At 33.8% G+C, this 24,383-nt stretch overlaps 4 protein-coding genes across 6 annotated transcripts; 2 read left to right on the plus strand and 2 right to left on the minus strand.

Annotated features, from left to right (window-relative positions):
• Positions 1 to 592: 592 nt before the first annotated feature.
• LOC130821543 (uncharacterized) lies at positions 593 to 5,425 on the minus strand. Of its 3 annotated transcripts, none has more exons than XM_057687348.1 (5): positions 5,242 to 5,411; positions 5,089 to 5,146; positions 4,887 to 4,986; positions 4,728 to 4,813; positions 593 to 3,648 (listed from the first exon to the last, which is right to left on the minus strand). In XM_057687348.1, exon 5 carries the CDS (start codon positions 3,393 to 3,395, stop codon positions 1,668 to 1,670), a length of 1,728 nt encoding a protein of 575 aa, XP_057543331.1. In that variant the 5' UTR covers positions 3,396 to 3,648; positions 4,728 to 4,813; positions 4,887 to 4,986; positions 5,089 to 5,146; positions 5,242 to 5,411; the 3' UTR covers positions 593 to 1,667. The 3 variants fall into 3 exon arrangements, with proteins under 3 accessions (XP_057543331.1, XP_057543322.1, XP_057543318.1); XM_057687339.1 differs by having other exon boundaries at positions 594 to 3,653; positions 5,242 to 5,410; XM_057687335.1 differs by having other exon boundaries at positions 595 to 3,653; positions 5,231 to 5,425.
• A 1,417-nt stretch (positions 5,426 to 6,842) lies between these two features.
• On the minus strand, positions 6,843 to 12,563 carry LOC130822930 (probable glycosyltransferase STELLO1). The gene is made up of 3 exons (XM_057687694.1): positions 10,517 to 12,563; positions 8,495 to 8,621; positions 6,843 to 7,604 (listed from the first exon to the last, which is right to left on the minus strand). The coding sequence occupies exons 1-3, from the start codon at positions 12,214 to 12,216 to the stop codon at positions 7,140 to 7,142; spliced, it is 2,292 nt and encodes a 763-aa protein (XP_057543677.1). The 5' UTR covers positions 12,217 to 12,563; the 3' UTR covers positions 6,843 to 7,139.
• A 3,556-nt stretch (positions 12,564 to 16,119) lies between these two features.
• LOC130820963 (uncharacterized) lies at positions 16,120 to 17,710 on the plus strand. The gene has a single exon (XM_057686541.1). It carries the CDS (start codon positions 16,131 to 16,133, stop codon positions 17,517 to 17,519), a length of 1,389 nt encoding a protein of 462 aa, XP_057542524.1. The 5' UTR covers positions 16,120 to 16,130; the 3' UTR covers positions 17,520 to 17,710.
• A 3,257-nt stretch (positions 17,711 to 20,967) lies between these two features.
• Positions 20,968 to 24,381, plus strand: LOC130810860 (uncharacterized). Its single transcript, XM_057676984.1, has 5 exons — positions 20,968 to 21,074; positions 21,152 to 21,350; positions 22,388 to 22,776; positions 23,223 to 23,289; positions 24,226 to 24,381. The coding sequence occupies exons 1-5, from the start codon at positions 20,968 to 20,970 to the stop codon at positions 24,379 to 24,381; spliced, it is 918 nt and encodes a 305-aa protein (XP_057532967.1).
• Positions 24,382 to 24,383: the final 2 nt, after the last annotated feature.

The following is a 24,383-nucleotide window of genomic DNA, read 5'->3' on the forward strand; positions in this document are numbered from 1 at the left end:
AAAAAATCTCAGCTTCTCGCAAACTCGTTCCCTTCTCGAACATTCTGCTTGCTCAAGGGTTCGGTATCGACACACAGCACCCTCTTACTTGTGCTGGCATTGGTGACATTTGCCATCCTTTTAAAGCTTGTTGCCAAAACTGTAATTGTTATGGAACTTGTGTTCCCAAAGGTTTCCCTTATGATCTGCACACCTGTGATTAAAATAGTGTACGCCAACTTTAAATAAACTTATACTGCGAGAGCAGTGAATAGGTTGGAGTATAAATTTAAGTGTATGTGTCAATTATATGTAGTTTTAAAATAAAGCGGGGATGGTCATCTTTGTATGATGTGCTATTACTCCTTAATTATCGTTATGTATCGTTTTAAATGTTTGTGAAAAAAATTTTATATATTATCGTCACATCTTTGTTAGAATATGTTTTTTTCCGTGTATTGTTTAAACATATTTTGTGTTCATAATGGTATAGATAATTGAGTCAAAGTATCACAAAGGAATTCTAGGTTTAGACTTATCTAGTTTATGATTTATCTCATTTAATTAAAATTTTTATTAATATTGAATTTTTATAACATATAATAATCAAGAATGGTAGTTAAATTGGTTGAGCATATATGCAGAGAAAAGTGTTCGACCCATCTTATACTAGTATTATGGATTCACCATTAAGCATTATAGCTACATACCGTGAATAATGGGTTCAATGTTTAAACAAAAATATTTGGGGTGCATGGTTTAACTATACTTGTGTTCATATTAATAACAGCTGGTCTCTTGAGAGACCGTCTCCCACCGTCTCTTTGAGAGATGTCTCTTTAAGAGGCGTCTCTCAAACCCAACCCATTAAAGCTTGATTAAACTAAAAGATGATAATAGGCTGACAAATTAGAGATGATCTCTCAAAGAGACCGTCTCTCACAAGAATTTGTTGAGTAGAAGTATCATAGTTGGACATACACCAATATTTAAATAAGGCAAAGCTTAAGGAAAAAAACAGAATACTAATCTGAATATGTATATGTATAAGGGCAATTCTGGGTACGTGCAATATGTTCAATTGCATATAGCCCCATATAATCATATTAGTTTACATTAGTTTATCCACATGGACGACCACGAAAAACTATATATTGATTCATGCAACCGATACAAATTTTAGGATTAAAAGCTCTAACATTGTTATTGTTACTTGCTTATAGGTCTCAAAATTTTGAGAAAATATAAAATATACAAGACCTGTGTTTTTGCTCTGCCCTTGTATGTGTTTGAATGCTTGCACCAGTTTCCAGTGTGCCATAATTTTAAGTAATTCTGGTGCTCTATTTTCCGTTCTGATTCAAATTGTTGTCCTCAAATTTAGAACCCAGTCAATGTAACAAGCACAAACAGCCCAAGGTATTATGAAATCTAGTTCTGGAACCACACAAAATGACCAATTGAACCAGAAACTATGTTGCAAATTTGTGACTTCTTTGTAAATTTAAGGTGCGCACCAGTTTCTTGAAGCTAAACTGACCGAACCAAAACCAGCCAAATCTTGAACCATATAACACGGCAGAAAAAAAATTATGATTAGGACCATAATAATAACTCTACCCATATAGCACGGCAGATATGAGCTCCCGGGTCTGGGTAACAACTCGAATCATCTTTGCCTGAAAGCCTCAACTAGTCTTGCTGAAGTAAGCAGTGACAGCTTTTAATTTACCATTCAAGAAATTTTTCTCCACTTCCAGAGACCATGGAGCATCGGAAGATAAAGAAAGTTCCGCCAGTTGAACAATGTTGACATTTCTAGGCAAGAACATGATAATAAGCGAGGCAGTTGTCTTAAAAGTATTAAAAAGATACTTCCCATCGTGTGGCTGAAGCATACTTATGTCGTAAGACTTCACTTTGAGATAATCGGGCCCTCCCCAAGGAGGTGATAGAAAGACTGTGTCAGCCTTCAAATTTGGGGCCAGATAAAAACAATCTCCATTGACAAATTCAATTTTGTCTTCAACCCCATAAATAGCTGCATTTTGATGAGCATAATCAATTTTCTTCGAATCTATATCAACAGCAATTACGTGCTTACTCGTCTTTGCAAATTGTATTACATTGCCACCAACTCCAGCAAAGCAGTCAATCACAACGCCACCACCAGAACGAGAAGCGTGATGTCTGGCTATAGCTTCTGGAGTGACAGAAAACCACCCTTCTTCATCCATTTGTATACCATTATCAAATTTGGAAAATAAAAGATACCTTTGAGACCAATATTTAGATATATCAACGTAGTAATCTTCAATTGGTTGAAACTCATGACCGATATTCTTGTTGAAAGACTTTTTCCTCCTGTTTTTTCTTTTTTTCTTTCGTTTGGTAGTAGCAGGTGTATCTTGCAAGCTAAAACAATTGAAAACGGACTCCGATTCTTCCATCTGAAAGTTATCGATGGGGTAATCACATACTGCTTCAACTGCACTGCTCAAGGTTGTATCTGACAGCTGGGCTATGACATTGCCATTGAAGTTTTTACCAGCATTCTCACGAGGACTTTCAATAGAGTCTGAATCTTTTGATAGAAACTTGCCATTGCACATGCTATAAGAGTCTTCTCGCTCTCTGCCATTTCCAGGATGCTGATGGCTGATGGTAGATGGTGAAGAAGCCATTATAAGTCCATTCTGACACTCTCCATCATGCACATGATGATCGTTTGCATCTATAGCACAAGATATATCGGAAATCACAGCCGAACAAGATGATAGATCTTCAGATGTTAACTCTTGAGCTCTCCATACTTGTACCCCAGTCTGTCCATTTGTTCCTGTTTTATCAACCAACTCATGTCTATTGAATTGTTCATTAACTGTATTTGATATGTTATTTACATTAGAGATGTCACCCTGAACACAGTTTTCCATGCCAGGGGGTGGATTCCAAGTGGATTCATGGGTTTTGGAGTTATAAAAGTAATATCTCATATAGAACGAATCCCAGAACGCACTCCATTCACCACAAACACTAGAAGAGATGATGTCATTAACATCATGGTCAAGAACCATCTCGTATTGTATAGGCATGTCATCAATCTGTTCAGTACAGATAGCGCGGTCAAAGTCGTCCAGTTGTGTTCCATTACCCATTTCAGTGTCTTTTATATCAACATGTTCCATTAAACCTCTACTCTTTGGGTGTTCCTCAACATAACCATCAAGTAAAATGTGTCCACTCGATGTACTGCTCTCCGATAAAACCAATGTGGCAGCAGTTGACATTAACTTATTTTCCATCTGAAAATCAGTCCCCAACAGGTCATCAGTGAGTGCTTCGTCTAATATATTTATTGGTACATTCTCACGTTTCTGTTTCTCACAACCACAATAGTCAGTTTCATCAGCCATATAAGCAGGTTTTGACCCATCACAAACATTGGACGATTTAACAGAACCATCACTAACATCAGAGCTCAAGCAAGAAAGTTCATCTGGAACCAGCAAAGATAAGGACGATGAATCATTTGTTTTATCTTGAAATTCCACATAAGATAAGCCCTCTTCACTCAATTTGGCAGAAATCAGCACTTGATCCCTGAATTTACTCGGACTAATTTGATTTTTAAGCTGGGTTGCTTTGTGTTTTCCCTTAGTTTGTGCACTGCTCTGCAGAAGAAAATGATAAAATTAAAAAATTCTAACTACACTAATACAGTGATGACAGCAGCTTCCAGGAACAAGGCGTAGAAACAAATCCAACTTATTCAACATTAAAATAATTCAATCAATCATAGCATCATATATTTATATGTTTCACAACTCAAATAACATCACAAGTAACAACCAAACAGAAACATGTTTAACAATATGTAGATGTGCAATGAAGTGCTCTCAATCACTCATTGTTTTTCAAAAAAAAGTCAGTTGATTTAAATGTATGTACCAAATTTCTCGAGCTAAAAATGTGCAGTTCCTTAAAGAGATGCGCAGAAAAGGAAGAGCACTAAATAAGAGGAAAAATTGGGGTCCAAAAATGCTATTGTTGCTACTAATTAACTCTTAAGCTCCCAAAAGAAGTTGGCAATTGCGACCCCTTCCCAATTCCCATCAAATCTACCACAAACTCCATCTAACGGGAAAAAAATATAACAAGAGATTTATAAAGAGCCACTTTATTTTTACCAGCTTCTTCACTTAATCAGAAAATTACTATAACATGCACAAACCTCCTACAATTTCAGTACCACACGGCAAACAGGAGTAGCTACTCAGAAGCTTAAGGATCATAATTCTGATGTAAGACATCAAGCTGAATAAAAATCAACTTGTTTATGTAATGTTATCTCAAGTTTTACATCCAAAACATGAAATCAACTTGTTCATGCCTTACGCGTCCCAGCTAAATGATAATTCCATTATTTTTATCATGGGCCAAAAAAAGCCAATCAGACCTTTCATTCACTGCACTGGCAGAAGTTCTCTTTACACTCAAACTTATATAACTCCCAATGATCCAATTTCAGCACAACAAAAGAATAATCTTTTTTCATATTTCAATATCATCATTCATCAAAGTATCTCCTACATAGATTTATCTCAAGTAAGATCATCGTACCAAGACTATTCCAAACCGAATAAAATTAGCTAAATGTACAATCATGAACAAAATTGCACAAAGAAAAACCATACCCTCTGCGTCATCTTTCAAGTTAATCAAAGGAATTTAAACTAACTACTTACTTGCTTGCTAGTTTGGAACGAAAGTGGGAGCCCAAGTGCACTCATCTCCTGAGAGAGATCAGCATCCTCCATTATAACACTCTCTTCTGCTCACAAAATAAAACATAAAAATTGGCTCACTAACATAAAATCATAATTGATCTACTTTAATTCACATACCCGAGGTCTCAACACTCGTATTCGAGCTGCTATTATCCTTAGAAATAACGTTGGCATCGTAATCATCGCCGTCGTCGTCGTCATCGTCATATGTAAATCTCTATTAAGCAAGCACAATTCACAAAAAAAAAGTAAAATATAATTCAAATTTGCTCAATCAAAAGAATGAAATTGTGCTCAAATAATGGATTAAGAATCTTACGATATGTTTAGGAAATGAAGAAGCTTGTCGAATGTCATCCTTTGAACAACCATCATCACTAGAAAAACATAAACTTGAAGTTAAATTAAATACTAAAAAAATTGAATTAAAAAATGGATGGAGAAAATAAAGAGCTGCTTGCCGTAAATATACTTCAGTTAGCTTGAAAAGAGAACCAAGAGCTTTAATAACAGGCGAATCAAAGTCAAATTCGGGAGTATTCATGGTAATTGCTTCTAGTTCTGAGTTTTTAGGGTTTGAAATTTAGGGTTTTTACGATTCCTATTGAGAGTATCAATTTCCTCTTCGTCCAGCAAATAAACCGATTTTGCGGATTTGTACTTTAGTAGTTGGTACTGGAATGTCATAGAGGGGCAATCATTTTTTTTTTTTTTTTTTTTTTTTTTTTTTTTTATTGAATTTTTAGTTTTGTTTAGTTTTTTATATATCAAACAGTCTAAAAATATTTATTGAAGGATGATTAGTTTTGACTTTTGATTTTTTATTGATCTTTTTAGAGAGATAAGGAGGAGTAAAAGTTAAAAGATAAAAAGATTTTTATTCATTGGTGTGATTCTACATTTGTAAACTTTCATATTTATAGGTAAGTTCTACCTACAATTACATTGATGCATTTACATTAGGGTAAATTCATTAATTACCTTTCACGTTACATTTCAACACTCCCCCTTGAATGCATTATAATTATGAAAAAGAGTAAAATATTATTACAATATATCTATTTAATATAGCTCATTAAAAACCTTATCAGGAAAAACTCAATGAAATAAAAACCTGAACGAATGAAAAAAGATTATAGTGAGTATGATTCTCCCCCTAAGTTCAACAAATATCTCGTAGATGACACATTTTAATTTTATGAACAAGTTGTTCGAACCTCTTTGATGGAAGGGACTTTGTAAACAAATCTGCAAGATTTTCGTTTGATTGAATTTGTTTGACTTTTACTAATTTATACTTTTGGAGGCCATGTGCGAAGAAAAGTTTTGGTGCTATGTGTTTGGTTCTATCCCCTTTTATGAAGTCTTCACTAACTTGTTCAATACAACTGGTATTGTCTTCATAAATTATTGTTGGAGAATTTATTATCTTGTTTATCCCACATCCTTCTTGAATATGACTAATCACTGACCTTAACCAAACGCATTCTCTACTTGTTTTATAAAGGGCGATCAGTTCTGCATGGTTTGATGATGTAGCGATCAGTGTCTGTTTTGTGGATCACCAAGATATTGCGGTACCTCCATATATGAATACATATCCATTTTGTGATTTAGGTTTAGAAGGATCTAATAAGTATCCAGCATCTGCATATTCAATAAGAGTAGCATCTTGCTTTGATGTTTGTATTGGATAATTATGAAACTTTAGTTGTGTGAACCTTTAGGTTTATGTTGGATGATGCTCTTATGTTGTCTTTGTATTGGATGATGTGTGAACTTTTTTATAGATGATGTTCTAAGAGTTATATATGATGTTGTGTTTGTATTGGATAATTATGTTGTGTTCTTGGTACTCTTTTGAAAAGAAAATTTTTATTAGGTACTTTTTAAAGATGGGCAAAAAAGATAACGGTAAACTTAACCCTAGCCGTTACCTGATACTCTTTTAAAAAGAAATTTTTTTATTAGGTATGTTTTGAAAAAAAAAATTTATTAGAAACTTTTTTTAAAAAAATAAAATTATTAAGTACTTTTTGACAATTTTTCCTAAAAAATAAGCAAGTTTTAACTCTATATTACCAGTACATCAGCATATATATGAACAAAGTTAGAAAAGAAATAATAAGAAATTTACATATAACTGGAAGAATGTTAGAAAGAATAAACCAAATTCCTCCTATTTCCTTTGAAATATTCACTCACTCAATTGAATCATAAGAAAAAATTTACAAAATCTCCTCCCCCTTTGAGGGCAAGAAATAAAGGACCAAAAAAGGGAAAATTGTTCATTAATTGTGTTACATATGCTTTTCTAGTTCCTGTTTCTTGTTTACTTACTGTAATGGCAAATGTACGAAACAATCCACGTCAAACCAACTCCATAAGAAGAGGATCTCCGGCAGCCATTACTCTTACAAGCTTGATAAATTCTTGTTCACTCGATACGCTCCATGGATGAATAGCGGGAGCTTGTGCAGAGTACAAGGTCGTGTTGGTAGACGGTGCTTTCTTTTTGTAAACCATTGTATTGAAGATCGGATCAAAGTTTTGTGGTGAATCCATCGACAAAAAGAATAAGGGGATTGCGACTTTTTGATGTATATTGAACTTGTCTACTAAAGCGACTAGATCGATGAAATCCTCCACGTATCTCCTTGGAACGAAGAATAGCTCGGAACTGCATACGACAAAGTCTTCATGGCTCTTTGCAGCTTCTTTGTAGTTTACTTGGAGGTGAGCCGGCATGCTGTTAACGACCGTTTTTACCAATTCTCCTTGTTTGGAAAACCAATCACCGTTTTTGGTTGAGACAGGAGTCCACGACTTCGACACCTGAACAAGCATTAAACTTGTTGGATACAAATATCAAAGGAAGACAATAGATTTGATAAGAGCTGAAGACATGGTTGAATCATCGGAGTTAAAATTCGCAAAAATCTGACTCAAGATTGGAGATGTTGAATATTAGAGCTAGCAATTCAAGCAGTTATTGGGTATAAGATTCGACTTAAAAATGAGTATGTAGCCCACAATCACTGTCAAATGAAGGATTAGATACCGCAAGTCCGCCACTCCTAAAATTTTCACATAGGTAAATGCAAAATCAACGCAATTTTAAAACTAAATGACTCCACCCCTCATCTTTAAGTGTAGTCTTGATGAACATATTGGAGGTGTTTGGCAAAATGGCTTGTTAAGTAATTTTAACTTATTTTGATACAAATAGAGGGTTGAGTGGTCAAACCAGGCAATTCTAATGTATGGTAAACTAGCTAGTTGAAACAATTTATTGATATGAATAAGTTGTTTTTGAACAAGCTACTTACAGCAGCAAGTTCAAAATCAGCTGATCAAACCAACAAATAAAAATAGTTTGTCAAATCAGACACTAAAATCAGCTATCAGCTGTTTGCCAAACACCCCATTGCAATTCAGAGACAACAATGACATCCCTTATTTTGATAGTGTCAAAGATTCATTGTTCTTGGTTTTGAAAATGGAATATATTAAAATGACTCATTAAATCATGTACAGTATGTGAAAGTTGTTGATGAGTTTTTTACCAAGAGTCAATCAGATTCAATCTCTTTGTTATCACTAACAAGGGCAAGGTTGTGTACATTCTACCCCAAACCCGTCGTAGGTGCGAATCATTTTATGATTTTGGGGTAATGAAATGTTGTAGAGACGACAATGACAATGAAGCTTGCAGTTCCTATTACCTTATTGGTGATCCAAAGCTTATTCTTGTCACCTTGTACTAGATTCCAGTAATTAAGGATGGTATTATCTTGGAGAAAAAGAAATCCTTCTGCACTTGAATATCTGTTCATTATCTTAGGAAGTTGCCTGAGAACCAAAACAAAATAGTAATCAACAAAATGGTATATAACTATTGTTCAATACTTTTCATTTACTATTCAGTCGATATCAGCGATACATCTATTCCAGACAGATATACCACGAGAACAATAGAAACTGATGGACATAGCCTGACCTTGCTTCTGGTCACAACAAATTTGAAGCATATAACAATAACATGATAAAACAAAACCAGAACTCGGTTCGTAACAACTACTTTGTAACAAAATTTGGAATTGGTACAGCACTGTCACATGATTCACTAATCTCGTTGCAAATTACGAATAAAAAAACGAATTATGGTCAGTTTTGGGCTATTTTAGGGTCATTTTGAGCGACTCACAAATTTAAAAAGAGAATTAACTGGTAAATTATGTTACACTGGGTACAACTAGATTTCATTACTAAGTTATGATTTGGCAAAAAAGAGTACAGCATCAGAGGCTAGAAATTCATATGCACTATATTAGGTATTTAATTATGTTCAACTCGGTGAAAATCAAATCACAACGTAATGTCAGTCTTTAAGCTTGAACAAATATAGTTCAACTCAGTGAAAATATAGTTCTTTCTATAAAATTCTCTAGAGATTCTAGCAGTTAGCGATAAAATTTTATATATCTACACATTTCAGATGCCAGTCGCAGCATGATGAAGAAGCCTGTGGTATGTTACTGTTGAAGGCATATTTTTTGTAACTAACACTAACAGCGTGTTCAGCCAAGATCAATCAATGATTGGCGGTACCAGAATGGTCATGTTAGGAAAACAGAAGTGCCTTGATAATTTTATGGAAACTTCAGATATGGAAACTAGAGATGAGGTTAGAAATGTGGAAGCAGGCGTTACAATAAAAAAGTTAAAACTAAATCGAAGTAAGACATTGTATATGAATTATCAATTTGTCAAGAAAGATCTTAGCAGAGGCTTGATCAATTTAGATACAAAGGACGCTCTTCCAAGGAAGGGTTTCATTTAACTTGGCTTAGTATTTCACAAGTGCAAAGATACATATCAAGGGGGGCGCAAATAATAAACTATGACCGGAATATTATTATGATCAAAGTGTGCCATTAAAATTAAAGAAAAATTTCTTGTTGGGCTTTTAGAAGAGCAACGTAGGAAGATATGGACAGCTGAAATGCACATATTAAGATCAATGAATGGATATATCCTAAAGGATAGTATTTAGAATGATGACATTAAAAAGGATATTGGAGTCACATATTTATAAGATAATATGATAACAAATCATTTATGTTTGTTTCGTCATGTGCAAAGAAGGCTGAAAAATGCACCTACAAAATGCTAACAATTGATACTTCGAGAATCTAAGAAAAGGTAGAGGTAACGCCGAAGGTGCATGGATAACATAAGTGAAAAATGGAAGAATTGGGATTCGCATGAGCATATGACTAAATGGAAGAGGAAAATACATGTGAATGATCATTCAAATTAATGTTCTTAGTTGTAGAATAGTATTGAAGATAGGGTCGAATAAAGATATTCTTTGTCACCGACAATGCTTACATGGTATGTTTAGGTTCATGTAACTAACGCAAAATAAGTTACAATTAAGGCTTTGGCCTTGTTCTTGTATGATGCTATTCAACATTCATTTCCAGTTCCAGAACAGAAATATCAACGAAATTTTAATGTCAATCCAATAGAGTCATTACCAAATGATGTGAGGCAAAGGATGTGAATGGGATAATGATCTATAAAAACTTAAGCACATAAAAGGCGTTCAATAATGCTATTCAACACACATTCCAGCAGAAGAAAAGATCCATAAAAATATCATTTTAATCTCGGAAAGTGAATTGCCACATAACCAGATGATGTGAAATAAATAACGAACGAACATGATGAACAAAACTTACTTGTAAACATAATCCAACTGCCCTTGATCAACAGCAAGATCTTCGTTCTTTTCTGAAGACAAAATTATAACGGTTTTGAAGATTCTACCATAAAGTAATCTCCATTCCAAGGCCGTACGTTCAACAGGGCCACTGCAATACATAATAAGCACAATGTTTCCAAAGTTCTTCCTCCACCGAATCAAGTTCCCGATTTCATAGTTCACGCTACCTGTCTCCTCAACCCCAAGGTGCACCGAGGGCAACTTTCTAGGGACAAACTCCTTTCTATCTCCATGACCAATAGCAGCTCGAGGCCGATCAATTTCTAAAGACATTAGCCGTGGCTGCTGATACCCAACAGCAAGCAAGTCCTGAAGCCAAGCAGCAGTAAATTTAACATCTTTCTCGGTCCAAAATCTTTCTTCCGCCATAGCAAAACTCAGTTCCAATATCTTTTCAAACAATCTATTCTTGTGGGATCTCCACGAAACCAAAAATTTAACTAAACGACCCACATTTACATGGAGATCTTTCTCATCCGAAAAAGGGTATGATTCAACTCTATCATATCTATGAACGGTGGGAGGATAAACAACCATATAGCCTCCGATTTCCCACAAAAGCCTCTGAGCCCAATAACCTCTTAACACATCAGAAGCCATAGTACTGACAGAAACAGGAAGCATCAAACCCCAAAATGCCGAAGTATGATAAAGTGAATTGAAAGAATTTAAGGGCGCCATCATACCCTGCGGTAGTGCAACCTTTGGGGCCTTCTCATCAAACCTAATATCAAATGCATCCAAACTTGATTTCCTCGTAAAATAGAAAACCGAATCAACGTCAGGAAGACCATTAGAGATCCCCTGCTGAATAAACTGCTTCCCACCAAACACTTCAGTATAATATTCTTCATGCCCAATTTCACCTACATTTTCAAGTGGCAATCCCCTAGGCCAAACGGACCGTTGCCCAAAATGAATATAAGGGTTAACAACAGTTCGATTCGCATACTCGTGCGTATACTGCAATATAATCTCTTGCCTAGATTGCTCTCCTGTCAATTCCACATCAAAATATTTCCCTAAATCACCATCAATTACATCCCCTCTATTATCAGCATCAAAAATCTTAGTAGCACCATGCTGAATAGCAAACAAATACCCAATAGTTTTCCTAACATACGAATCAAAAGGCAGATAATCAAATACTCTAAAACCCAACTTTGATTGCATATCTAAAGACAAAAAAATGGCACCCTTAAGATTCCAATCGGAAGGTGTTCTTGAATTACCAACTGCAAGAACCTGCCACCCTTTAATCTTCACCAATGCCTTAAACGAATCGGTCGGATAATCCGAAACAGATACAATAATCCATCTTTCTGAGCGAAAATTCGCATAAGGAGTGACTTTATCAGTGATGGGTGTGATTGAATTCCAATCAATTTTGGGAAAATGAATGGTTTCATGTTCTATAGATTGGGTCTCTAAACAAACTGCAGCATTTCCAAAATTTCTAAGGAAAAACAGAACAGCAAATGTAGCTAATAATACTAAAATTGCAACAATTTTATACAAATTTTCAGATACCCATGTAGAGAAATCAAGGGTTTTAGACTCAGAAAATCGATTAGAATGTAAAATTGGGAGATTTCTAACCTTGGATTTGGGCAAATTTGCTGAACCCTTCGTGGGTATTTGATCTTGGACTAACATTTGAATAAATCAACTCAAAAATTCCAATTAAATCAAATCCCTCCAAAAAATATATGTAATCCCTAATTTTGACTCTTTATGACTGTATGAAGTGACCCCTTACTACAATTTTCTTTATTTTGGGGTCCAAAAAAAGCAGAAGTTTGCCGACAGTTGGAGTTTTCTGCAATTAATTGTGAGCTTAAAATGAATGTAATGTATGTTTTGAGTGCAAGTTATGGTTGGTGGGTTAGAGGAGATGTCCTTATCTTGTTGGTTTAGTTCTTGCTTTTTCTCTTTCCTTGATCTGCAAAAATGTGTATCTTTGTGATTAATCAAATCGAAATCATTTGGGGATTCTGGCTGTTTTTTACTCACAAGTCCATCTAGTGGTGGCTTTGCTACGCTTTCAAAGGTCATACTTTTATCTTTAATCCGATTTTTTAAGTACATTGTTAGAATTTTTTATGAAAATATTTTCATCACTTTCTTATAAATATTATTTCATATGTTTTAATTATCTTTCTAAATTTGACTATAAATTTTATGAGGGATATATATTGAGTATGATGACAAATATTATTTTACACTTTATTATGTTTACTTTAAAATAATTTTTTTACTTTATTTAACTAAGATATTAAAAAAAGCAAAAAATCATATTATAAAGATATTCTTTAGATAATATTCCCTTCTGTCTTCTTTTATTTTTAATTTATATGATAGACCGGAGAATTAGAGGACAATCTTTTTTAAAAATTGATAAATAAAACTCAATTCTCTTGAATCTCTTTCAAATGGGTGCATATAATAATAATTTATATCAAGCAGAATTCTAAAATAAATATATAAAAAATAAAAGAAGAAAGATCACAAAGTAAATACTAACGTACAAAAATAGAAATTACCACAACATAAAAAGTGACTACTATTATTGAAAAATTAAGTGGAGTAATAATTTAAATACTTGATTATTTTAATGATAGGAAAAGGTTGATGATAGTGATGCAAATTGCAAATGGACAAATGGGTTTACTAACTGGCAAATGGCAATGGCTTTTGTACTGAGTACTGACTTGAGTTTAATGTTGCTGCCGCTTTTGGTATAGTAGTTAGCTAGCTATACATGCTTTGCTTGCTTTTGAATTCTTGCTAGAATTTTTGTCAATTCATGTCCTACCTTGAGGTATGTGTCCAATTTGCAAATTTGTTAATGATGCTCTTGTGTTGTCTACTCCTATTAATTTAGTGTGCACAATCTTTATTGTAAAGGGTATAGAAAGGTAGCCTAGTTATTTTTATTTCATCAAGCAATGCTTGCGGAGTTACTTTTATTCAGTCTTTTTCGTTGCGAGAACATCTCTTTCTGATAATTTTTCTCGAACCAAGTGACTCTTTGACTGCATCCTTTTTCATACGTATGGGTTATCGTCATCCTTCTCTCCCTAAATGCTAATCATAGTTTTCTATAGGCGAAATACACCGGATACGATGATGATTGTGATAAAAAGTTAAAATATTACTCTCTTCCCTTTTAGTTGTCAATCAATATTGGTTCATTTTTTAATATATATGTATAAGAAAAATTAATGTAAATAATACAATATTTACCTTATTTCTATTAATTAACTATGAATAATACAAATTTTGAGGTGAATTTTCCACCCACATCCATATCTGTTAGCAACTTACTATTGCAAGTTATTTTGCCAAAAAAACATCAAATCAAAAAAGTAAAACTACCTCCTCCCCTAACCCCTCCATCACAGCTACCCTCTCCATCGCACTAAGAGCACCAACATTGTTGAGGACTACTCTCCTTTTAGCTCCCTTATCTTGTACTTATCTTGATGAATAACAATGTAAAAATAAGTTTGAGGATCCTGTTAGAAAAAGGAATTGGGTATTCCTTTCCATGGAAAGGAGAAGGCTCCTCGGCCCACGAACACAAGTTGTACAAGAAGCCAAAAAAAATACTGAAAAGAGGAAAGAAACAGTGCAATGGGTAACATATTTTTGAAGTTCATGGCTTTGCAACGGTAATATTGCTTTTGTTGAGCAAGGAAATGACGCCACTTGTCAGATTATGGGTGGATGGGTATTTTTATATGTCTAAAAAATAAAAAACTACCATAATTTGTAAACGGTAATACATTTGGAAAAACTGAAAACACCAACGGTCATAAAATTTTTTTCCCTATAAAATGAGTATAAGTTTTCCATATTTTCACATACTTTCATTTTCAGTTAATACTCTTAAACACATAAATTATTCTAATCTCCATATTTTCAAGTTTATTTTTCTCCATTTTACTTCCAATTTCTTAGAGTCTTCAATATGGATCGTAATAATTCTAATTACGGCCATAACCCGAATTTTCCTAACAATTCAAACTTTCAATTTAACCAATCTAATCCTCCTGTTGACCCTAATATGTTGAATAATCCTCAAATTCAAGCTGCATTTTTTCAATGGTGTAGTAGTCAACCAAGACCAACAAATTTCAATAATATTCCACCAATGCAACCAAATTTTCCTCAAAACTCCCAATCATATCAACAATCTTTTGGTAATACCCCTTTTTTCCCTATATCAGAACATTTAACTCAAAATATGAATCAATCTCCAGGTGGAGTTTGTAGTAGCAATGCTACTCCAATTGAGTTAAGTGGTGAACATGTTGAAGAATTAGCATGAGCACAACATCTTGAAGAGATTGACGATGATGAAGTCGAAATTGTTCCGGAAGTGCAACTCAATAATACATCTACACAAAGGAAAAACCAAGCGTGGACTATCGCCGAAGACAATGCTCTTGTATCAGCCTATATAAATGCGGGAGGCGATGTGGAGAGGGGAACGAAGACCAAGAGAAGTGGGTTATGGGCAGAAATTCACAACCAGTACGAAAAGGCTAGAGCTGAAAATCTCAATGAGATTAAGGTAAGAAACGTTAAATCTTTGCAAAATCGATGGGATCAAATAAACTTACATGTTAGTAAATGGGTTGACGCCTACGGTTATCACTTTCGAACTAAGGGTAGTGGTGAATCTGAGCAAAATTTGGAGAGATTCGCTTATATAGATTACAAAGCAACTAACAATAAGATGTTTTGTTATTTGCATTGTTTTGCAATTCTAAGGAATTACCCCAAGTGGGATCCCTCCTTGTCCAAAGTTCAGTCTGATATGTTACCGGGTGGTCAAGCATCTACAGATAGTGGGGGGAGCGGTAAAAGATCCCAACCCGATTCACAGTGTGAGGTAGGCAGAAGGGCTAAAAGACCTTCTGGCATAAAACAGACAAAGATGAAAGGTAAAGCATCAAGTACTTCGTCAAGTGTAAATCTTGATTCTTTAAATACAAATTTTAATGAAATGGGAGATAAATTGGGTGAACTGGGAGAGCGACTACTTGAGCAGATGAAGGAACGAGATGAAGAACAAAAGGCCCGAGTGGAAGAAAAGAAAAGGCAGAAGGAGGAGGCCATGAAGTTCAGAATGTTGGAAAGGTTAATGCAGAAGCCCGTTCTTGATGACAAGGAATTAGCAATGTATAACAAACTGAGAGACGAATTTAGTAGTAGGTTTTCGCTTTAATTTCATTTTAGTTTTTGCAATGTTTGTATTTTAATTTAAGGGTATTGTAAGGTACGCAAGTTATTTTCCTTTTTTTGAATTGTTTTTGCTACTAGTAATGTTGTTGTACGTATATGCATTAGTCAAAAAACTAACCGTACAAAATTATGCATGCATTGGTCAAACTCATCACCATACAATCCTTATCTTACCCATATCTTATGTGCACCAATTATGTTTCAACAAAATCTTATCTTCTGACGAACATTATCCTATTTTTGTCTATTTAAGGTATATGATTTCCATCTTCTAGTATCACAAACAAACACACCAAAATAAAAACACCAAATGCAATATGAGCTTAGATTCAATCTCTTCAAGTTCTTCAAGATCTTCCTCCTCAAGTATAACTGATGAAATTTATGATCACATGGTCATGAATTATATAAATGAGAGTCAACGTTTACTTGCGATGCAAAAGTCGGTGCTTGTAGCTGTTAACAATTCAGTACAACATGATAATCAAAAACGTCCAAGAAAACGAAGGGAAACTGTGCCTAGAAATCGTGAAGCGGCTCACGACAATCTAGTTGCAGATTACTTTAGTAATCAACCGGTATACAATGATACCGTATTTCGAAGGAGGTTTCGTATGAGGAAACCCTTGTTCCTTCGGATTGTGGACACATTAAGCGCAAGTAATCGCTATTTCCAACAACGTCCCGATGCTACCATGCGTCTTGGTGCTTCACCCCTTCAAAAATGCACCGCGGCTATACGTATGTTAGCTTATGGTTGTTCAGCTGATCAAGTAGATGAATATCTAAAGCTTGGTGAAAGTACTGCTAGAGAATGTCTTTCACAAATTGTCGATGGAGTTATTGCTCAATTTGCAACTGAATACCTCCGCAAGCCAACACCGGAAGATATGCAGCGTCTACTAAGAGAAGGGGAGGCTAGAAACTTCCCCGGCATGCTTGGCAGCATTGATTGCATGCATTGGGTATGGAAAAATTGTCCAGCTGGATGGAAAGGAATGTATCAAGGCCGATCTAAAACGGTCACTGTTATCTTGGAAGCGGTTGCATCTAGGGATTTATGGATTTGGCACGCCTTCTTTGGGACTCCTGGGTCGTGCAATGATATTAATGTACTACAACGTTCTCCGGTGTTTGATGATATAATAAGTAATCGTGCTCCACAAGTTCTGTTCACAGTTAATGGAAACACTTACACAAAAGGATACTATCTCACCGATGGCATTTATCCAAAGTGGTCGACATTTATAGATGCGGTTACGGCCCCTCAAACAGCCAAGGATACGTTATTTACTAAACGTCAAGAGAGTGCGAGAAAGGATGTTGAACGTGCTTTTGGTGTGTTACAAGCTCGTTTCGCAATAATCAGGAAGCCTGCTTTGGCATGGACTGTAGATCTGTTGTGGAAAATTATGATGACTTGCATCATCATCCACAACATGATTGTTGAAAACGAGCGTGATACATATTTAAATTATAAAGATCCACTCGAGTTTGCCGATGAACAGCCTGAGAATATGCCGGGGTCGTCCTCAACTAGGAATGCAACAACATTCACCGTCACTCCCGGACATTATGATCCAGATAATTTCGGTACATTGATAGCTTCGAGAGGGGAGATTCGTGATAGAAATGTCCATATGGCTTTGAAGAACGACTTGATCGAGCTTTTATGGGCACAATCTAGGAGGTTGGATGAAAATTAAACATTTTAGTAATTTTTAAAGTTATGTTTGTTATTTTTTCTTTGCGTGTTATTTTAATCAACGTAAGTCATGTTTTTTTTATTCGTGTCGTTTAATCTTTGTATTTCATGTTGTTAATCAATGAATTTTATGTTTTAGAATTCGTCTCGTTTAATTAATGTGTCTAATTAATAGAATGATCTACATATTAATTATTATTAACAACATGTACACCAATAATAATAATAATTAAGTTTATTAATTCCCCTCAAAAAATATATATATATATAATTTGAAAAGGGAATAAATGGTGGGGTATATGTAAGTAGGAGAGAGAAAGTGGGAAAGGATACTCATGGATGTTGGGAAATTTTGAGGGAAAGGATAAGTAAAAGGATGGAGATAGTGGGAAGTGATGTGGAGGAAAGAGAAAATGATGTGTCAAGTGTAGGAAAGGAGAGAGAAAATGGGAAAGGATATATATATCCTCATGAATGATGGTGCTCTAATCCTTCCATTACAGCCACCCTCTCCCCTCCACTAACCCCTCCTTCACAGCCGGCCTTCCCTGCCCCTTCCCCGCACTTTCAGCCACCCTTCCCCACTCTCTTTGTAGACGCCACCCTCCTCCACTCCTCACCACTGTGCGCGCATCATTTTCAAAAATATGTATTATTCGCCACTATAAATACAATCTTGATGAGTATTATTTAAAGTTGCCCATTCGAATTATCGGGTCAATTTTGACTTAAGTGTTTTAGGTCGATTTGAAGTAGAATTTTGTATCTTACTTTCAAATTTCAAATTTCAACTAATTTCAATCATCAGTTGTCTCGTGAATACATCAATAACCAATATCAACCCAATACTCCCAGTAGCCACTTTCAAATTTCATTCAAGACTTTCACTTTTCTTTTTAACTCTTGCCTCATTAAATCAATAATCAATCAATCATCAATAAAATATAATGATGAAAAAACAACTTGAGACACGTGTCACATTGTCATTAAAACTTTTTTTGCCTTTTTTCTATCATTGATAGAGAAACTTTTGATATTTGACTTGATATTTAAGGGAACATTTAACTTATTAAAACATGTAATATTTGTTGATTAACTATAACTATATGTGATAATCTATTGAATATATATTTCCTTATTTAAACCAAAAAAAGAATATACATGAAAATCTTTATTTAACTAATTTGGCTATTTTTTTAAACAAAATACTTCCTCTTATCTGTCATGGTTGAAGACTTTTAAATTTTATTGTCTTATTTATCAATAATCACTATGAGTACATGTTTTAATATTGTTGTATACTAAATTATTTATTCATTTTGATAATGATAATATCATAACAAATACAAAAATTTAATAATTAAATTTATGTTGTAAATTAATTATTTTTACAAAATAATACCATTATTTATATCAATAAATAATTAAAGCATCCGTATTTTACACGCAAATCTATTTAGTAAAATCTAATTAGACTCACTTAGCCTTGCAATTCAAAAAAGTTTTTTAACTAATCAAAGCTAGAATGAAAAATTCGGAGCAAAATTTCTTTCTAATTCCCAACTGGTTAAGGCAAAGTGGCCAGTCGAGATAGTTTGAAAAGGCATGATGGCGAAGCCCCAACAACATCGATTCCATAAGGTGTAATGTAACTGTAAGAGGAAATTGAGAATGCCCTAGACCACCCAAATAATGCCCCAACAGCATACCTTTTGATTGAGTTGAATCCTTGACATGGTAACAGATTCTAGCGTGACAAGAGCAACATAGCTTTTGGTTGAGTTAAATCCTTGACATGGTAACTGATTCTAGCGTGAGAAGAGCAGCATAGTTTTTGGTTGAGTTGAACCCTTGACATGATAACAGATTCTAGCGTGACAAGAGCAGCATAGTTTTTGGTTGAGTTGAACCCTTGACATGGTAACAGATTCTAGCATGACAAGAGTAGCATATCTTTTGGTTGAGTTGAATCCTTGACATGGTAATAGATTCTAGCATGACAAGAGGTCATGAGTTCGAATCTCAACCACCCCTCATTTAAAGTGAAAAATTTAGCGTCATGTATGAAGAGGGCATGTTGCACACTCTCATGTAAAGGGACGTGTTAAAGTATATAACATACCTTGAGACCTCAATCATGCTTTCTTGGCAATGCTCTATCTATTTAGATCTCTTTGACCTATTTCCTCTGCCTTTCTTCATAGGAGCTACGAGTATGGTTTGTATATCATTCATTTCAAAACCTGGCTTTACAAGCGAAATTGACTAGGTATGATTGTGTAATACCGTACTGTAGGAAAATTGATAATCTTTCATCAACTTTGTGATATGAGAAATCAGAATAAAAAATAAATACTCCCACCTATTCATTTTACATGTTCCATTTACTTTATCAAATTTACCGAGGTAACATTTTGACTCTTAATATTTCTAATTATGCTTAATAAAAAATTATAAAAAATTGATATTAATAATTCTTGGATTGAGAAGAATAAAAAAAGATCTTATTTGACTATATTGTAACTTATAAATTAAGAATAAAATATAAATTAAAATGAATTAATAAATAGCGACAAAAAATAAATAAAACAAGTAAAATAAATAGGAGAGAGTATCATTTATTAAACCATTGTTTATTGGAAATTTGGAAGTAGTAATAAGTTTCCTACTCTTTTAATGTGATTAGCAACAGAACAGAGAATAGACCATAGGTAAAAGTATCCAATAAAAAAAATGTTTTTCAAAATTCAGCTCATTGAAAGCAATTTATAAAGTTTAACTTGGATAAGAAAAGAGGCAAAAGGTCCAATAAAAATAATTTTTCCATAAAATTAATTATTTGTTACTATTGTATCCATGCAGTCACGTTATGAATTTTTATAGTGAGATTATATTTATTAATTGACTTAATAAATACAAATTGTCTTAAAATATCATTTATAGGTTTAACGTAATAATCTTAAAGTGATATATACAACTTTAAAATGATCAATTAAAAAATTGATGAATTGTATTGAGTTTGTCTCTAAGAAGGTCACATCACATACAAAACATATTTCCTATATTTGTTACATTTCATTTTTTACGCAATTTAATGTGTTATTTTAATTATTTATATGGAGTATTAAATTATACACTTCTAAAAATTATAAAAAGTGAATATTATGAAAATATGCGATGAGACGATTCAAACAAAATTTTACTTAACTATATTTTTTTTACATAATAAATAATAAATAGTGTCATAGATGATATGTAACGAACAAATACTAACTTAGTGATAAAATTATCATCCCAATATCCACTTTTACCCTTGTGTAGAAATTACCCTTTATTTGAATTATCACACTCTTCTAACCAAAAACGGTTGAAGATAGAGAAAACGTAAAATTCAAATATATTACAAGGACCCGCCATTTTCACAATAGAGAGAAAATACGGAAAAAATAATGGAGGAAGTGTTTCCAACTCAACTGGAGCTCGCTGCTGCTTCTGCACTTCTCCTTCTCTCTACCAATGTCTTCGTCCTCTCCAAATCAACAACATCCTCCTCATCGTAATTGTTCTTCATTTTCTTCAATCTTTTTCTTCGTAATTTCTTTCATCTAATTTGATTTGATTGTCGTTTTTCAGGTATGAATTCGAGGTGAATGATGTAATGGAATTGGAGACTGAGTTATCTAAGAAAAATGATGATTTGGAGTTGATTAGCTTGGAGAAGAGTGTTGATACGACGTCGTGTCCTTCATCGTTGACAATTGATGACTACTGTGATCATTTACAACGCACAGACTTCATCGCTGTTACTCGATCCTGTGAATTGAAGCTTAAGGTTCATTTCCTTCTTCGTTTTTCATAATGGAGTTGAGATTATGTGTTTGAAATCTTCCGTGATCATTTTGTTATGAAGCTGGCTTTGTCTGTTTGAATTAGTTTTCAATTTAAATTTTCGCAATCAACAACTTCCATTAATGTTTTACGGTTATATAAAATTGATTTTACTAGAAGTATTGAATGTTCTTTGAATCGTGACTATTTCACGCGTTGTTATTGGTTCAAATTAGTAAAACTTTGACGCTCTGTTTTTCGAATTTGCGATTCGGTTGAATTCATACTTTTGTATTTAGAATTTCTAATCCTTTTACTAGCTTGTTGTGCTATTTGAAGCTTGATGATGAAGTTGATATCACTGTTTGATTGGAAAAATGTTGCTATCATTTTTTTTTTTGCGCAATCTAAGTTGATGAAATTAAAACTTCAGGACTTCATGTAGTTCTTCAACTAATGAGTGATGCATGATTAAATGCAAACTATGTTTTCTTGCATGCTCTGAGAGTTTTGATTAAATCTCAAACTAGATATGCATCACAATTCAAAATACATTATGCAATCAAGTTGATATTCTAATAAATTTTCGCTGCTTGTTTGAGTTATGACAACATCTCGACGATGATAATTTGAATTTGAATCAACAATGTTTCACGTGATTTATATTCAAATTCTTAGCCGCTTTCATCCTCTGTTCATTAATTCATACAATGCTTAAACTTTGATTTGCAAATTCCATTTTTGATTCTCTTACTATTTGATAATGAGAACTTAAAAATGATGAGGAAGCTCAAATCTGTTTTCCAATGAAAATAAAACTATTGTTAGCATTTTAAAAATAATCGTTTAACAAATAATCTACGAGTATAATTCCTATTTTTCTCTTTTTAAGCTCCAATTTTATATTTACTAATTCTATGCCTCTGTTTAACAACATCTAATGATTCCTCTTTTGTATTACACTCATTTTCAATATTTTTCTTTAGTCTCTGTTTTTATTTTTTTCATTTCCATTGTTAATTTTTACTACGTGTTCAACAGGTAGCTCGTAGAGCTAGGACAAAAGTAATTTACAGGAGCCTTGACGACCGAGAATCAGATTCAAAAACATGGTCAAAACTACCACCAAAAACTCCAAAAACTGTGTCAACATCTCTAGTAGGCGGCACAACTATCACAGAGAGCTCATGTTTATCAAGTGGGGGATCGAACGAGGTATCAAGCGCAAGGAAAGGGAGGAAGACGGTTGGTTCCTTGACAAAGACAACAGTGACGGAGAAGGAAAGAAGGAGAAGAGGAACAGGAATATCTCATTTAAGCCGAAAAGCAGAAGGAATTAGAAAATTGTTGAGTTCTCAAGGAAGTTTTTCTGAAGTCCGTATTAGACAACTGCTTGGTGATAGTCCTGATACTAGTAAAGCTCTCAGAATGTTAGTGCTCTTTTTTATTTTCATTCTGTCTATTTTTTTTGGGGTGCGGGGGAGGGGTTGATTTGTCTTTCTTTCAATTTATATTACTCCCTCCGAACCAATTTAGATGTCTCATTTGCTTGGGCACGGTTATTAAGAATGGTGTGGGGTCCATTAAAAAGGGTAAGTAGTAAAGAGTAAGTAGTAAAGAGTAAGTAGTGAAGGGTAGTTGGGTAAGTAAGGTATATGGGGTATATTCGTAATTACTTGTGTGAACTAAGGATATTTAGGTAAAAAAAGATCGACAAAAATAGAAATGGAACAACTAAAAAGACTTTGCCAAATAAGGAAATGGAACAACTAAATTAGTTCGGATAGAGTATTAAATGTGTTCTTTTAAGCACTGTTTTGTATTGAATTTGACAATTTTTATAGCAAATTTCTAAAGTTCTATGATATTTGAGCAGGTTGTTGAGGAAGGAAGAAGTTAAGCGAAGTGGTGTAGGAGGCAGGCTTGACCCATTTATTTACACGGTAAACTTCTCACCTATATTTTTGTTTACAAAAATTAAATTTGAGTTAAGAATTATCTCTGTGTTTCCTGTACTGTTGTCTGTATTTTAAATTTTGTACTGTTTCATACATATAAATAACTGGCTTAAGGTGGAAAACTTGATTAAGCTTACATCAAAACAAAAATCAATAGTTTGGCACATTTTCCTTCAATCCAACAAAAGTTGCACCATACTACTTTCCTTCCTTTCATTTATTATTATTTTCTATTTTAAATTAACCATCTTACTTTGCATCATTTTTATTTTTAAAAATGATTATTTACTTTCTTTGTATCATATCATACATTCAAATTCTCTTTTAATTTCATACATACAATTCAATATCTCTTCATTATTACCAAATACTTACCTAATCTTAAATATACCTTATTTTCTCTTTAGCGCTAAATTAAAAAAACAAAAGAGTATTTTATTATATAATGCCATCAGGTGACAATCACCTAATAGCTTTTATTTTATAAAAAATATTTTCAATTGATCAAACATCACTTATTATTTATACTAATTTTAATTTGAAACTTTCAAGGTGTTAATAGAAATGCATTTGATCAGCTATTCTATGTTATTAATGACCTACTTATTTTATTGGTTCATTTGTCTGTGGAAGAATGCAGTAATATTGGTTGATTGTATGATAATTGAACTTTTACACATTAAATCAAGGCAATTTGGAAGCATAATAATGCAATCAATTGTATTTGAGGTCAACTTGACATAATTTGCCAGTATGTTATTTTCTGCTAAACCCATAGATGATTCTGAAGAAGCATGTGAATTGTGATGGCCAAACATAATTCTCTTGCCAGAGAGTTTTAAAACAGTTTTTGACATGTGATGATCAAATGATACAGTTGTCTGCTTTCTTAATCTAACTCGGTGATTCACATAACTGAAGCTCAATCTCAATCTCTTTGGTCTTGTATCCAGATTGCAGCAGACAGCAACAGCATGGTTTGCTAAACTAATGACACAGCTTTATATATTTTGGTTAGTCTTCGGCTCGCAACTAAGCAAATGCTGCAAGGAGCAGAGTAAGGCTTTAAGAATTTAGAT

This window comes from Amaranthus tricolor, chromosome 1 (assembly GCF_026212465.1).
Source record: "Amaranthus tricolor cultivar Red isolate AtriRed21 chromosome 1, ASM2621246v1, whole genome shotgun sequence".
NCBI lineage: Eukaryota > Viridiplantae > Streptophyta > Magnoliopsida > Caryophyllales > Amaranthaceae > Amaranthus > Amaranthus tricolor.

Coding starts and splice junctions, on each gene's coding strand:
- LOC130822930 (XM_057687694.1), bottom strand. CDS start 12,216: ATGTTAGTCCAAGATCAAATACCCACGAAGGGTTCAGCAAATTTGCCC. Junction 8,622..10,516: donor CAGTTGGATTATGTTTACAA/GTAAGTTTTGTT, acceptor TTTGGTTCTCAG/GCAACTTCCTAAGATAATGA. Junction 7,605..8,494: donor AGCTTTGGATCACCAATAAG/GTAATAGGAACT, acceptor ATGCTTGTTCAG/GTGTCGAAGTCGTGGACTCC.
- LOC130821543 (XM_057687335.1), bottom strand. CDS start 5,313: ATGAATACTCCCGAATTTGACTTTGATTCGCCTGTTATTAAAGCTCTT. Junction 5,147..5,230: donor CTAACTGAAGTATATTTACG/GCAAGCAGCTCT, acceptor ATGTTTTTCTAG/TGATGATGGTTGTTCAAAGG. Junction 3,654..4,727: donor CGTTCCAAACTAGCAAGCAA/GTAAGTAGTTAG, acceptor TTTCTTCTGCAG/AGCAGTGCACAAACTAAGGG.
- LOC130810860 (XM_057676984.1), top strand. CDS start 20,968: ATGGAGGAAGTGTTTCCAACTCAACTGGAGCTCGCTGCTGCTTCTGCA. Junction 21,351..22,387: donor CCTGTGAATTGAAGCTTAAG/GTTCATTTCCTT, acceptor CGTGTTCAACAG/GTAGCTCGTAGAGCTAGGAC. Junction 22,777..23,222: donor ACTAGTAAAGCTCTCAGAAT/GTTAGTGCTCTT, acceptor ATATTTGAGCAG/GTTGTTGAGGAAGGAAGAAG.
- LOC130820963 (XM_057686541.1), top strand. CDS start 16,131: ATGAGCTTAGATTCAATCTCTTCAAGTTCTTCAAGATCTTCCTCCTCA.